Genomic DNA, 14,144 nt, shown 5'->3' on the forward strand with positions numbered 1-14,144 from the left:
TCAATTCCTCATTCCTGTTGCGCCATTAACTATTATGGCCGTTCCTTTACCATGAGGCCACTTTCCTGCACTAACCTTATCTGTTCCCTCAATAAATATCAAAAATCCAAAAACCTTCCATTCCTTTTCTCCTTTGTAACACTTACTAAAATTAGTATATATTTTTTATTATTGTATTATAGTATAGTTTCTGTTTTAAGATTTGTTATTGGTATTGGTTTATTATTGTCACATGTACCAAGATAAAGTGAAAAGCTTATTTTGCAAGCCATCCAGACAGATCATGCCATGCATAATTACATCAAGGTTAAAAAAAAGAAAACAGAATGCAGAATATAGTGTTGCAGTTACAGAAAAAGTGCAGTGCAGGTAGAAAAAATAAAATTCAAGGGCCACAGTGGGGTAGATTGGGATATCTTAGTTTGGGATGTTTGGAAGTATGGACTTCCCACATATCCCGCATTTATAACTGCAGGGCTTCTTCAGTGTTTTTGCTGCAAACTTCTTGCTAATAGGCATCCCAATTGACAGGCTGTAATGCAACTGGGTAAAGAAGCCTGAAGCACAAGGCCACAGCCGAGTCAAGTGGTGGTGCCTGGTATTAGTCATAGTGGGGGGGGTGGGGTTGTTGGTGGTACAGGCGATGGTCAGTAGGTGGATGAGGAGTGGCTGATAGATCATATGTCCACTCAAGGAGATTGATGCTGTGGGTGATATCAGAATTTTCCATTTTCAGAGAACAGCAGTAATGTGGTTCACAACCTAGTGTCAGATTATGTTGGTAAACACAGTTGTTTTGTATATGGGGAAAATCCCCCACAAAGCACAAAATAAATGTAATCTTAACTGTTACTTTGGAAGCGATGTTTGTAAACTGAGATTGGTGCGTGCTTAAAATTTAGTTGCCATTAACTTAAGACACTTTTTTTCTGCTGCAGTGAAATGTGCCATTTCTTTTCTGATTTACCTGATGAAGATTCAAACACATTCCATTCTCGAGAAATCTATCCATATTCAGATGGTGAATGGTCTTCTCTTGAGAGGTATAATCGTGGGTTAAGGAACATTTAAGTTTATTTTCTTTGTGATGTGGCAATGAAGCTTGCCTAACAGTTCACTTTGTATTTCAGTCATTCCTATGACCGAATTTCATCACCAAAAAGTGACTCTGAATTGGTTGTAAAGTCACACGAAGGATCTTTTTTAGGAACAGAGTCTCGGATGCAATGGGCATGGGGAGGTTTTCCACAGGTACAATATCTATTGATAATTTTGTTATACTTAATGTTTTCAGTTCAAAGTAGTTTATAAAATACTTCTGTATCTCTGTAAACTTAAGTAGACTTTTTGCCTGGAGCTTGAAATTTGGAGGTGGCTCCATCACCACTATGATTAATCTCAGCAATTTTTTAGTATTTGGAGCAGTGATCTTGGGGGTTAGCTGGTAATCATCATACATACGAAGCAGATCAAAGACCAACATCAAGAAAGATCTGCCTGTTGATTGTAAATGTTTTATTCAGCTGGAACTTGTTGGAAAATAGCAGCAATCCAAGCCAAGCTGCTAATACTTACCCATGTTGGAACTACTGCAGAAGTATGGAAGTCCAGAACTCATTGGCAATTTCCACCTTTGAGCTTTCCCAAATAGATTCCGGGAACCTCCTTTAATTTACATTACCCTGTCGGTCAGCAGTGAACATGGTTACACGAGACACTGAAGTTACTGGAATCTGGAACAAAAAGAAACTGCTGGAGGAACTCAGTGGGTCAACCAGCATCGGTGGAGGCAAAGGGATAATTGATGTTTTAGGTTGAGACCCTGTCTTGATGCGATGTCTTGACCCGAAACATTGACTATTTCTGCCTCCGCAGTAAACACGGGCATCTTGTTGCTGGCAACAAGTTCTGATACTTAGTCCATTTTTGCCCAAGCTGTGAGTCTTTTAACCACACTATTTAGGATAAATATTTTTATATCCTATCTGGATAAATTAACATCACCAAAACTTTTCACATAATTTAATGTAGATCACTTGTAACATATTTCCAGCAAAAAGGTAGATTAAGAAAAGATTTCAGTGGTTTATCTTTACTGATGGCATTATGTTGCTTCAATTTAATATTCAAAAAAAACATTTTTATTTTTGACTGTAAATGTTAAAAGTTGTCTATGATAATGAGTTTTTAGTAAAATATGTTCCTATGCACAATAGTAGCCTTTATTTTACAGGTGAGTAAAATGGAAAAGTCTGAACAACCAAGGGTGGCCACCATTACGCCTTCCGAGCATACACATTTCCGAGTCATCATGGACAACGGTGCAGCAGAAGTAACTACTTCTGATTCCTCTGAAATCAACAATACCATAACTGTTTACAAGCCACAGCCTCGGACGCAAAGAAGTCCTTTGGTTGAAACGTCGGTGGAACAAACAATTCCATCCACTGCAGGGCCAACTTTTTTAGAAGACGACTCATGGCCATTGGAACAAACAGAAGCTGTGGCAGAGACTTCTGTGATGAATTCTACGGACCAAAGATCACTTTCAGAAGCTGAAACGTGTACGTCAGAAGAGAAGGGTGAAGTCTTTCAGTCAACTTTGCAGTCAGAAACTGAAAGCCCACCTTTAGAAAGCAGTAACTGTCCATTGCAGCAGGCAGTGTGCTCTGATGGCACTGCAAAAACAGATGAAATGGATAAAAAGAAAGGTAAATATTAAAATCCAATAAATACTGTGATTCATCAAATTTAATTTCACCTCACCGATAAGTTGAGTTATATCACTTTCAGATTTATACTGATGTTTCATTTTGATGTTATAAAATATTACCATAAATAAAAGCCAAAAGTATTTTTAATGTTTCTACACGATGGCGAATTATCTGGTATAGGTTGCTCAGTTTTCAATAATTATAATCATAGTCATCCGCAGTTGAATAGAACCTCAAATATAGAAAACTTTCCAGAAATCTATTCAAAAATTGACCTTAAGCCAAAGGATACTGGCGAACAGTTTGGTTATAGGGGTAGGTTTCACGAAGATTTTAATGGGAAGGAGAGAACAGATGTCATTTACAAGGGAATTTCAGAGTGCCTGTTCTAGACAGCTGAAGGCACAGCTGCCAGCAATGAAGTTCATGATGTGAGGATTTCTCAAGTGGTTGGAGTTGGAATAAAGTTATTTGAAATCGTATGGTTGGAAGCATTCATAATGAAATTGTGATGATTTTTTTTTAAATCTTGTGGCAAATAATGCTTAATCTAAACAGCACCCCAAAAGTACATTCTTTGCTGTCTCTCTTGCCAAGTTTGAAAGTGGAGACTGCGTTTCAGTTGTTGGTGATGCACAGGAGATTGCTTTAAGTTTTTCGGTGCTTATCTATAACTAGCTGCCCATTAAATTGTATTAATTAAAAATATTAGTTATTTTTTGTGAGCAGCCACTCAGCACATGTTTAATTTCTGGATATCTGCATTACCCAAATACCTGTGTCGCAAATATTTCCTCAAAGTCTTATTGAATATCAAGGGATGTTAGATGAATTATGTTAAAAAGGTATTTTGATGACCCATGAGTGAATCTGTTTTGTAAATTATGTCCCTCTTGTGTCTCACTACTTCTGTATATCATTCCACATGCAAATTAATCTGACAGTATTAGCGTGTGCATATTGGTATGACAGCTTGGTTTCTTGGGATGAGGTGAAAAAGCACAGACTCGATATTCTAAATGATCTCCCTGATTGATACAATGATTTGCAGGTAATCATTTTAGTTACTCGTTATATTGGGCATTGCACTTTTCAATTCATAGGAGGCTCAGACTTCATCGTACAGAGTGTTTTTAAGTAAGCATACAAATTGTTGGCAAAAAGCCATAATCACTAAAGCCCTTTTTCCATCATGGCCTGCATTTTTTTTTACTTTGTCTTTAGAAACATTTCTCCTTTGCATGAAAATCTGTATCTGAGAACTCTCCAGCCACATTGTAAATGATGGATTGCAGCTTTGTTTCCACATAATGACTTGTATATAACTGACTGCTGTTTTATCAGAGTGAATTGGAATGTTCCAAGCAAGAAAAGAAAACATACAAAAGAGCCCTAGAAGGTCTTGTGAGCAAAGATGTACCAGACTTGACCTTTGGTCTGAGCTGAGTTTGCTTCATCTTCTTTGGGTTCAGAAAGATGGTTTCTACATGTAATCTTTGCTGGGAGGAATGTAGCTGAGAATAAAATTAGGTGAGAGTATGTGGAACTATGCAATCAGATAACCTGTAGCTCTCTTTTCAAACTTGCACATGTTAACCGGTCTGAAGGTTGCTGGCACTTGTGTTAGCACATCCCATAAAAGCTAGCACATTCAAGAAAGGGGAACCAGAAACGGGGCCAAGTGGTAGATAGAAAAATCTTGGGAATGTGTTACAAAATTGTGTTATATATCATTGTTCAATCTACTCAGATTTCACCATAAATTGCAAGAAAATCTCTTCCATACAAACAATAGTATGATGTGCAGAAAGTAAAAAATTTTAAAAAAAAGAGTTTGAGTTTCATGGAAGTATACTTTTTCACTTTAATAGTGCTACAAGGCACAGCAGCTAATTAGGGCACAGATCCCCAGTACGCATCTTCCGAATGTCAAAATTTTGGAGCCTTTTGCATATTCATCAAACAAATTTAATGAAAAGAGGAAGCAAACCAGTAGGAACTTGCCAATCTTGAAACTTACAAGCAATTTGCCTTTTGATCATTTCAGTTGCCTGGATTCCAACATAAAAGACTTGCAGTAGTCTTAAGATCTTCTCCTTTATTGCATTTTTATCACGTTTTTGGGTTGTACAGGAGAGATGGTTGTAATAGTAAAATCAAGATTTGCAGTGCACATTAAATGTCATTTTTGAACTACGTTCAAATGTATCAGATAAAATCTAGACATAGCACACTGTAGATGGTTTAACTTTTAATGCCATATTTAAACTGTAATCCAGATCTCCCAAATATGTAACCTAAACTCAAATCGTATATGACTGAATAAATAATGTAATATTTTTGTCTGACGATATTGGTCACCCTGTGGTGCTGTCCATAGTTGGCTCACTGGTCTGGAGCATGGTTGTAATGATAGCTTGCTTGCTAAGCTGACCTAACCTTTTTGGTGTTTAAAAACCATTATCTTAAATGGGGTGATAACAGTCTCCACTGATCTAAACAAACTGTTTAGAAGAGTGGTATTTAGAGGAATGATGTATCTATAAATAATGAACTTGCAATAAGAGTCTGCAACAATGGATGTACTTGTGCTGTCATTTTTCCATCAGTATAAAACAGAATGAAAACAATGGTCAGGTATTAGTGTAGTATTCAGCCATTAGCTGGACACCATCTAGTGGCATAAGAAGTGTACTGGTTATTTTACTGGATTAGTACCCAGAAGCAGCCTGACTATTGAAATTGAGATGTGGGTTTGAATCCTAACAAGGCTATGGGATATTGAATTTCAAGTATTTAAATAAATCTGGAATAATCTAGTGTCAGTAATGGTGATCATGAAACTACCAGGTTGTTGTAAACACCTATCAGGTTCATTGGAGAAAATTTGTTATTCTTGCCAATGGCCATTTGGTTGACCACAATTACCCTTTGAAACCAGCAGATCAGCCACAGTTAGCAGAATTATCTTGGCCTTGCCAGTGAAGCCTGTATCTCTGGAATGAACAAACATAACAACAGAGTCCAACTCATATAGTCACATCTCCTAACCTTACCCACTTACTCTTATCCTGTCAGTGTGATCCACTTTGTACCAATTCACTTTGTTTGACTGTGCTGTGCCGTAAATTCAAAAAGCTTTCATTTGTTTTTTTGTGGTATTACTCCATAGCTGCTTCATGCTGTCATTGAAAAGCTCACTTGCTCCACTCCATCTGCAGTAGTCACTCTTTTAGCCAATTAGTCCGAATGTGGGATTCCCATTCCTCAGCATCTGCACTTTGTGACTTCCCTTCCTGCCTTCAGAAATTTTCTGACAACTTTGTCGCACACCCATTTATCCCCTTTGAATTAATCCTTTACCCTTTGCTCAAAATCCACTTATTGTCCAGTGTGCATGCTCAAACATATCTTTCCATACGTGATACATGCTGCAACCAATTTATTTTCTTCATAATATTTTTCATTTTAAAGTATCCTTTTTCAATGCACCATTTTGTAGTATATATGTGCAACTAAGTTAGCTTCCTTGCAAACTCTTTCCACTCTGCAAAACACCCGACTCTCAAAAGAGTGGATATTAGATATGCTGTATGATTGCTTTAATCAATATCCTATGACCCTTCTGTTGCTATTCTTTCATCTGCCTTCCTTCCATTGATCCGATGACAATGCTTAAAAATGTTGATTAACTTGGCTCTTTTTTTTCCTCCTGGATTACATGTTTGAACAGAAATTTGATTTCCAATTTTTTTGTGAAAATTATTTTTCCACATTTTCTTGGATTTTGTCTGCAGTTGTGGTTCCTATTTCTGGAAATTGATAGTGGACACAGATTGGAGTCTTGGGCAATATGCTTGCAGTTATGCCTTTAGCAGAAACTATCAGTGAAAAACATTGTGATCTGGTACTCCTGAGATCTTAATGAAGAGCAAAAACTAAATTCAGTGAGTTTACATTCAAACCATTCAAATTCTTTATAGGCGTGAAAAATGATAGCTCACAGATAGCATATAGGCAGCTTTCAAATAAAATAGCAATTTACATTGTAGATCCTTTCCAAGGTGACTTTAGAACGAGGCTTTGGGTGCTTTGATTTAAAATTAATTTTAATGATCTAGAAAGCATATATATGAGAGGAAATTAAGCATCTGTTATATTTCAAACTTTAATGTTGTGTATTATCCAATTTCTATATTAACATCTCATTCTAAACTAACTCCTATGGCTATTTTCAAGCAAATGTATGATAGTCATTAAAATCAGATTGTAACAACCATATTTAGATTCTAATTTTAAATGTTTATATTTTTTTTAAATGACACGAAGGGTACACACTAATGTATTTTTGTGTTCTTGGATAGGTGGATCTAAAAGAAGCCAACATCTGGGTCCTTGTGATATCTATTTGGATGACCTACAAAAGCTGGATCCTAATATTGCAGCCTTGTATTTCCCTAAGAGGTATTGTGATCAAAATGTACAGATAGAAAATGAGCAGATAACTGTACAAATCAAAGCAAGTCAGTAAAAAGATTTAGGAGACCCATAAAAGTACTTTATTAATTTATTCTGTTAATCATTAACTCAATTCTGCATGAAATCTATAAAGTAAGGAGATAAATTACAAGTCAAAAATATCAGAGCTGCTGAAGGGCACAGGCAAGAGTTATACAAGTTTTAGATATTCTTTTCAACAATGAGGTCTGGAAATTCCTCTTATCCCATACTTATTTCTTTTGTAGATTCCTTGAATATATTATCTACGGTGCTTTACATTTTATTAATTGTAGTAACATACACAACTAATGTTGAAGGTCCTAATGTTCTGTCCCGATGATAGGTCTTGACCCGAAACGTCGACTATCCATTTCCCTCCATAGATGCTGCCTGATCTACTGAGTTCCTCCAGCATTTTGTGTATGTTGCTCCAGATTCCAGCATCTGCAGAATATCTTGTGTCTCCGTATAAGTTGTAGTGTTACTTAGTTTCAATACATTTGTAAAAACTGCTCCAAATTGTGATGCTGTGTGAGTCATGCATAATTTTACTGACCCAGATGGGTTCAGGCTAAGCATAGTTGATGGGTATCAGGGAGAACTCCCTACGCAGCTGCAAAATGTTCGGTGATGGAGCGCCTCATGGTCTATTATAAAGTTGAGATTATCTTCCTCCGGAAAGACATTTGTCAGTGGTCAGTAGTTATTGTAACGTGGAAAGCTCACAACTTCGTTTCAGGAAGGCATTAGCAAACTTAAACTGGCAATGCTTACTAATTCCTTGGGAAAAGTCTGGGATGCCCTCCTTTACCCAGATTTTGATATTATCCCTCTTTATTGATCCTACAAGCTAGTCACATTCTTAAATAGACTGTGAAGACAAAGTTACTTTCCAAACATGAACCAGGAGAAGGGAAAAATTATAAAAGTTAAAGCTTTTTAAGATTCTTTAACTGAATGCATGTAGCATTTTTTAAGGGCTCACGAGTTGATGGCACAAATGGTAACAGATGAGTTTGATAGAGTGCAGGGTGACCAGGACTGGGAAGTCAGTTTTCTGGGTTATTCAGTGTTCTAAAAGAATAGGCAAAAGGAAAGTGTCAATGTGGTGCTGAGTAGTGAGTGGATGCAGGTGATAGTGATGTGGAATCAGTTTGGGTGGAAAAAAAGAATATCAGAGGAAAAGACACGGTATGAGTATTCTACAGGCCCTCAAAGTGTTGCTTCTCAGTAGGGCAAAGCATGAAGGGTGAAATATCAGAGGCATGTGAGAAGGAACTGCAATTATCATGGGTGATTTTAATCTGCATTTTGACTGGACTAATCAAACTGGCAAGGCTGTAATAGAAGAGGAATTTGTGGAGTGTGTCAGTGATTTTTTTTTCTCTCCAGAACAGTTAGTTACAGAATCTCCCTGGGAATACGCTACCTTAGATTTGGTCGTCTGTAATTGGTTTATTATTGTCACATTGAGATACAGTGAAAAGCTTTTGTATGCATTCCATACAGAAAGGTCATTCCATACATAAGTACGTCAAGGAAGTACAAAAGGGAAATAAAACACAGAATGCAGAGTATAGTATTATAGTTACAAAAAATTGCAGTACAGATAGGCGAATGAAGTGCAAGGGCCATGACAAGATAGAATGTGTTCATCTTTATCATATAAGAGGTTCGTTCAAGAGCCTTATAACAACAGGATAGAAGCTGTCCTTGAGCCTGGTGGTGCGTGTTCTCAAGCTTTTGTATCTTCTTCCCAATGGGGAGGAGAGAGAATGACCAGGGTGGGAGGGATCCTTGATAATGTTGACTGCTTTCCTGAGGAAGCAGGAAGTACAGATGGAGTTAATGGAGGAGTGTAATAAGGTAAGATTAATAAAATATGTTATCGTTAAGGAGCCTCCAGGAAGTAGTGACCAAAACATAGTAGAGTTCCAGATGCAGTCTGTGAATGAACATCCCAGGTCTAAAACCAGCGTCCTAAACTTAAATAAGGGCAATTACTGAGATATGAATGTAGAATTGTCAAGAGTGGACTGGATAAATAAGCTCAGGGATAGATCAGTGGAAGAGCAGTAGCAGATATTTAAACAACCAGTGAATAATGCTCAGCAGTAGTTTATCCCAGTTAGAAAGAAGGATTTCATGAGAAGGATGAACCTTTCAAGGTTAACAAAGGAGGTCAAAGAAAATATTAAATCAGTGCATACTGAGTGGTAGAGCAGAGTTTTCCAAGAGCCAGCAGGGAGAGACTGAACAGGTTATAATGAGGGAGAAAATTGATTGAGAGAAAACTGCCAAATAATATCAAAATAAACAAGACTTTCGATGGATATATGGAAAGGAAGAGGGTAGCTAAGAAAAGTGTGGGACCCCTAAAGAGTGGAAATAGGGAATTAATAACAAGACACAGGAAATAGTTAAACCAATACTATGCATTAGTTTTCACAGCAGAGGAAACTGCAAATATCCCAAAGGTAATTCCAAAGGGCAGGAAAGTGATTGAGAAATATTGGATCAGCCATGATCCTGTTGAATGGCAATACTGGCTACATGGCCTACTCTTTTCCCTTTTCTTATAGTTTTGTATAATCAAATTGTCTTTGATAATTTTGCTGACTAATGTGTAATTTGTCACTTCAGTCAAATATCTTAGTTATAATTATTTTCCTTTCTGCTGGTTCTAACTGCGGCTGTTTCCTTTTCAGTGAGCAGGATTCAGGTTCTAAACTGTTGAATGAACCTGGTACACATTCCGAGTCCCAATCTCCACAATCAGTAGGAAGTGCAGCTGCAGATAGTGGCACGGAATATCTGTCCGATTCGGCTAGTGAGCTACCTGATGTAACTCTCTCTCTCTGTGGCGGTCTCAGTGATAACAATGAGATATCCCAAGGTATAGTAAATTGGAGTGAAAATGCTGGCTCTAAGTGATTAATTATTCATTGTTTATTTGACCTCTAATTTCTGGAGTTTGTATTTGGATAATTTGGTATTATTGTGGTTTGAACTGGAATGTGATCTGCCTTGCCAAGTAGCACTTTTTTCAGTTCTTTTTGAAATGTCTTTAGCATGATAGTATTTAAATGTTATTACTGCGTTACCTTTAGCTAGAATAATGTGTACATGGAGATGTAGAAAAAATTGTTCAGGTGCAAATGTGTTTTGCAGAGATATAATTCTATTTTCATTTGTAGTTAATGCAAAAATGATCTCAACTGTCAGGCTTGAAATATTTGGTTATTATCTGTATCACAGGGAAATTTGTCCAACATATGGTCACATACCAGGATTTGGTGGAAAATCCTGGAATCATTGATGATCCAAACCTCGTTATTGGTATCAATAAAAAGTAAGTTCTCCTTCTACTTCCTTGACGTACTTATGTATAGAATGACCTTTCTGTATGGAATGCATACAAAAGCTTTTCACTGTATCTCAATAATGTGACAAAGTAAGTTCGTATAAATATGAACTGAATGCTTGAGGCATCTTCTCGTATTTTCACATTTCTATTTTGAAATCTGGAGTGAAGTGTAGAATTTTCGCAAAGTGTTTAAAATGAAAATTTTGGAAGCATGAGTATGCACATTTTGTATAAGTACTGAATATTGATAAAATAAGACTTCAGGAAGTTTTGGAATTGTCAGAAGAAAATCTGCACAAGTGATTTGGTGAGAAAAGGGATTTGTATCCAAAGTACTAATCCACCTTTGCTCTTCACTGTTGACGATTGAACTGCTGCCTTTTCTCAATTTCACCCCCCTCCCCCCCCCCCCCCCCCCCCCCCCCCCACCAAGTTTTGTGTTAATGCAAATTGCAGGTATGTTTTTCAATGACATTGTCCCATCCTGATATATTCTTTCCCACAAAATTGATTTCTCTAATAGTTATGTACTGCGATATTTATTTGTAACCCGTGCATTGTATAATCTGTGTGAAGAATTTGGACTAATTCTAGGTAACACTAAACGGAAGCCAATGATTCCATAAATTCCTTCATCTTGGACATTGGGTTCTGAATACAATTTTCAACACAACAATCAGAATACATACGGAATTTATAATCTAATTCTAATGTCAAGACTGCTGTAACAAAAACCCATGAATTTTAAAATGGCTGTTTAACAATATAAGTAACTCAAAATGACGGACTGAGTTTCCTGGTGGATTATGTTTTTTTAATGCCACTAGTATGTGCCTTTTTAACTGTCGCATCCAAAGTTAAAACTTGAGGTAGCGTTAGTTTGATTTCATTTAAACAAAAAGGTATCAACTGTAAAGTCTCAAGGCAAATGGTTTACCAAGCTCCACGTGGAATAGGACAATTGTGGATACTTGTTCAGAGTATTGTCAAATTAAAATGCTTGAAGTACTTCACACTAAACAAATAATTTTGAAGTGAAGGAAAAATAAAATTCCCTAAAGGATATAGTTGGCATATTTTTAATGACAAACTAGCAATTGCAAGCTGGCAAACCAAAGGTAAATGTATAAAATTAAATAATGTATAAGTTTTGTTTTTAATGTTGATAATACATTGCTGGATGCTTTGATGTTTTGTTTCCCACAGGTATTACAACTGGGCTGTGGCGGCTCCCATGATTCTCTGCATTCAAGCCTTTCAGAAAAACTTACCCAAGGTATAGTTCTGTTACTTGCTGAGATTTTTTGATTCATGTAAAACAGAATCCTTAAGGCAGAATAGACTCGAGAGGCTAAGTTCTTACCACTGTCCCAACGAATTTTTCAATTAAGCAATTATGTACACCCCGTTATTAGACAATGGTTTCTCCTCCCGGACCATTACCTCAAGTACCCTGTTTCTCACCTCTGTGAACTCCACGTAACATCATCCAAAAACATCGTCAGGTTCCGCCTTGACATTCACCTCACCAGCAATCTTTAACCTGTCAGTCTGCATGTCTGGCATCTGGTACTGGATTAGCAGAAATTTTTTTCAATCAAATAATTTGAAGACCAAAGCCAATAATCTTGGCTGCTTCACAAGCTGTATTCTAGCTACCAATTCCATTCATGCCCTGGCAATGGTCTAAACCAGAAGATTATTGTGTGTCTGTCTGAGGCTTCTTTCTTCATTGGCTGTAAGCCATGCCTCACTATTTTAAAGATGCTAGAAATCTAGCAGACTGTGATGTTATAGTTCTGTTGAAAAGTCATTAGTTTGAAACATAAACTTTTTTTCTCTTTCCATCGATGCTGCCTGATCTGCAGAGTATATCCAGAACTTTCTGTTTTTATTTTAGGTGTGGACTAGTCGTACATATTCTCAAGAATATTTCCTAGATGAACTGAAACTCAAACAATGTTGCTTGAATTTTTTTAATCTATTTTGTAAACTCTTGACCATCTTTACAATGCATCCTCAGATGCAATTCTCAAGGCAGATTAACTGGAAGTTTTGAAAAACATTTTTTATGATAAATTCTCTAACCTACTCAAATGGAAAATGCAGTAACATTTCAAACTGTACTCTGTTCCATAGTGTTATTTCCTGCTATAATGAATTATTGAGGTCTCATCAGGATAGCATTTATGGACAAAAAGAGATAAAAACATGGTGCATTAATGTTGGATGTTAGTAGTTTAAATCTTGCTGCTTGATTCTTAATGGAAAGCACCTTTTTTTAGGCTACTATCGATAAATTGGTAAAAGAAAAGATGCCAAAAAAGACTGGTGGCTGGTGGTTCTCCTGGCGCAGAAAAAATGCTGCAGTGAAAGAGGTATGTTTTTTTCACACCGTCATTTAAAAACAAAACAAAAGAGATGCAGGAGTAGGTCACACAGTCTCACAAGCTTACTCTGCCTTATAATTCGACCTCAGCTGATCTGATCTTTAGCCTCAACTCCATTTTCCTATCCAGTTCCAATAATCTTTGATTTACCTTTAGAGAGTTATTTTTTAAAGAGAGGTCATTCTTAAAACAAAATCTGATGACTCGGTATTCACCCTTCTGAGGTGAAGAATTGAAAGGATTCACAGCCATCCAAGAGCAGAAATTCCTCCTCAACTCTGTGCTATGTGGTCAATTCCTTATCCTTATCCTGCCCCTATGTTTTAGACCACCTGCCAGAGGAAGCACCCACATTAGCATTTGCCTTGTTAAACCCTTCAGAATGTAATGCTTTCAATAAGATCACCTCTCGTACTTTCTGAAGTTCAGAAGCACAGGCCTATTTGCTTAATCTTTCCTCACGAGACAGCTGTCATCCCTGGGATTAATCTAGTGCAGTGTCTCCAAGGCAAGTATATCTTTTGTTAGAGATTGTTCACCTAAATTGTTCACAGTCCTTTGGGTTTAGTCTCAGTAAAGCCCTGAAGTGTTGCAGCAAGACTTATTATGCTCTATTCTTCTTACAATAAGGAGAACATTCCATTTGCCTGCTTAAATATTTGGTGTAGTTGTGTGCTAGTTTCCTCTTGTATGAGGAGATGTGGATCTCTCTGAGTACTGATATTTCACTATTTAAATAATATTCTTTGTAAAATAGTTAACGTCAAATTTCCCCATATTTTTCTGCCCACTTACTTAACCCCTTCCTTTGTTTTACAATTTCAGAAGAATTGTAAATGAATCAAGAATTAAAACTGGATGATAAAGTTGATGGGATTACTACAACTGCAAATCTGTTTCGAGTTACATATCCTTGATTTAAAGTCTTTTGGACAGCTATTATTGATAAACCGAGAGTAGATTTTGATTAATTTCAGAAAGAATCTTCTTTACAAATGGAATTACCAAATAAGGAAGGTGATACATAGCAAAAAGAGAACTTCTGTATAAAAATGTGATAGAAATTTGAGTTTTTTGATGTATGTAAGGTATAGGCTGACTAATTCACTCCTATGGTAATTTTACTGCAGCATGGTTTAGCTTTTATAGGCATACAAAGTTTTAATTATTGAT

At 36.7% G+C, this 14,144-nt stretch overlaps 1 protein-coding gene across 1 annotated transcript in view; it reads left to right on the forward strand.

The window, feature by feature from the left end:
* The window catches only part of LOC127578838 (phosphatidate phosphatase LPIN2-like), a 62,193-nt gene that overhangs the window by 31,223 nt on the left and 16,826 nt on the right, over positions 1-14,144 (forward strand). Inside the window, exons 5-12 of the mRNA XM_052031350.1 lie at positions 939-1,043; positions 1,131-1,251; positions 2,234-2,711; positions 7,079-7,178; positions 9,923-10,110; positions 10,473-10,566; positions 11,788-11,857; positions 12,867-12,959. Of these exons, the coding sequence (XP_051887310.1) occupies positions 939-1,043; positions 1,131-1,251; positions 2,234-2,711; positions 7,079-7,178; positions 9,923-10,110; positions 10,473-10,566; positions 11,788-11,857; positions 12,867-12,959 (1,249 nt within the window). The remainder of the gene's footprint in view (positions 1-938; positions 1,044-1,130; positions 1,252-2,233; positions 2,712-7,078; positions 7,179-9,922; positions 10,111-10,472; positions 10,567-11,787; positions 11,858-12,866; positions 12,960-14,144) is intronic.

Source organism: Pristis pectinata, chromosome 16 (genome assembly GCF_009764475.1).
Source record: "Pristis pectinata isolate sPriPec2 chromosome 16, sPriPec2.1.pri, whole genome shotgun sequence".
Lineage (NCBI taxonomy): Eukaryota > Metazoa > Chordata > Chondrichthyes > Rhinopristiformes > Pristidae > Pristis > Pristis pectinata.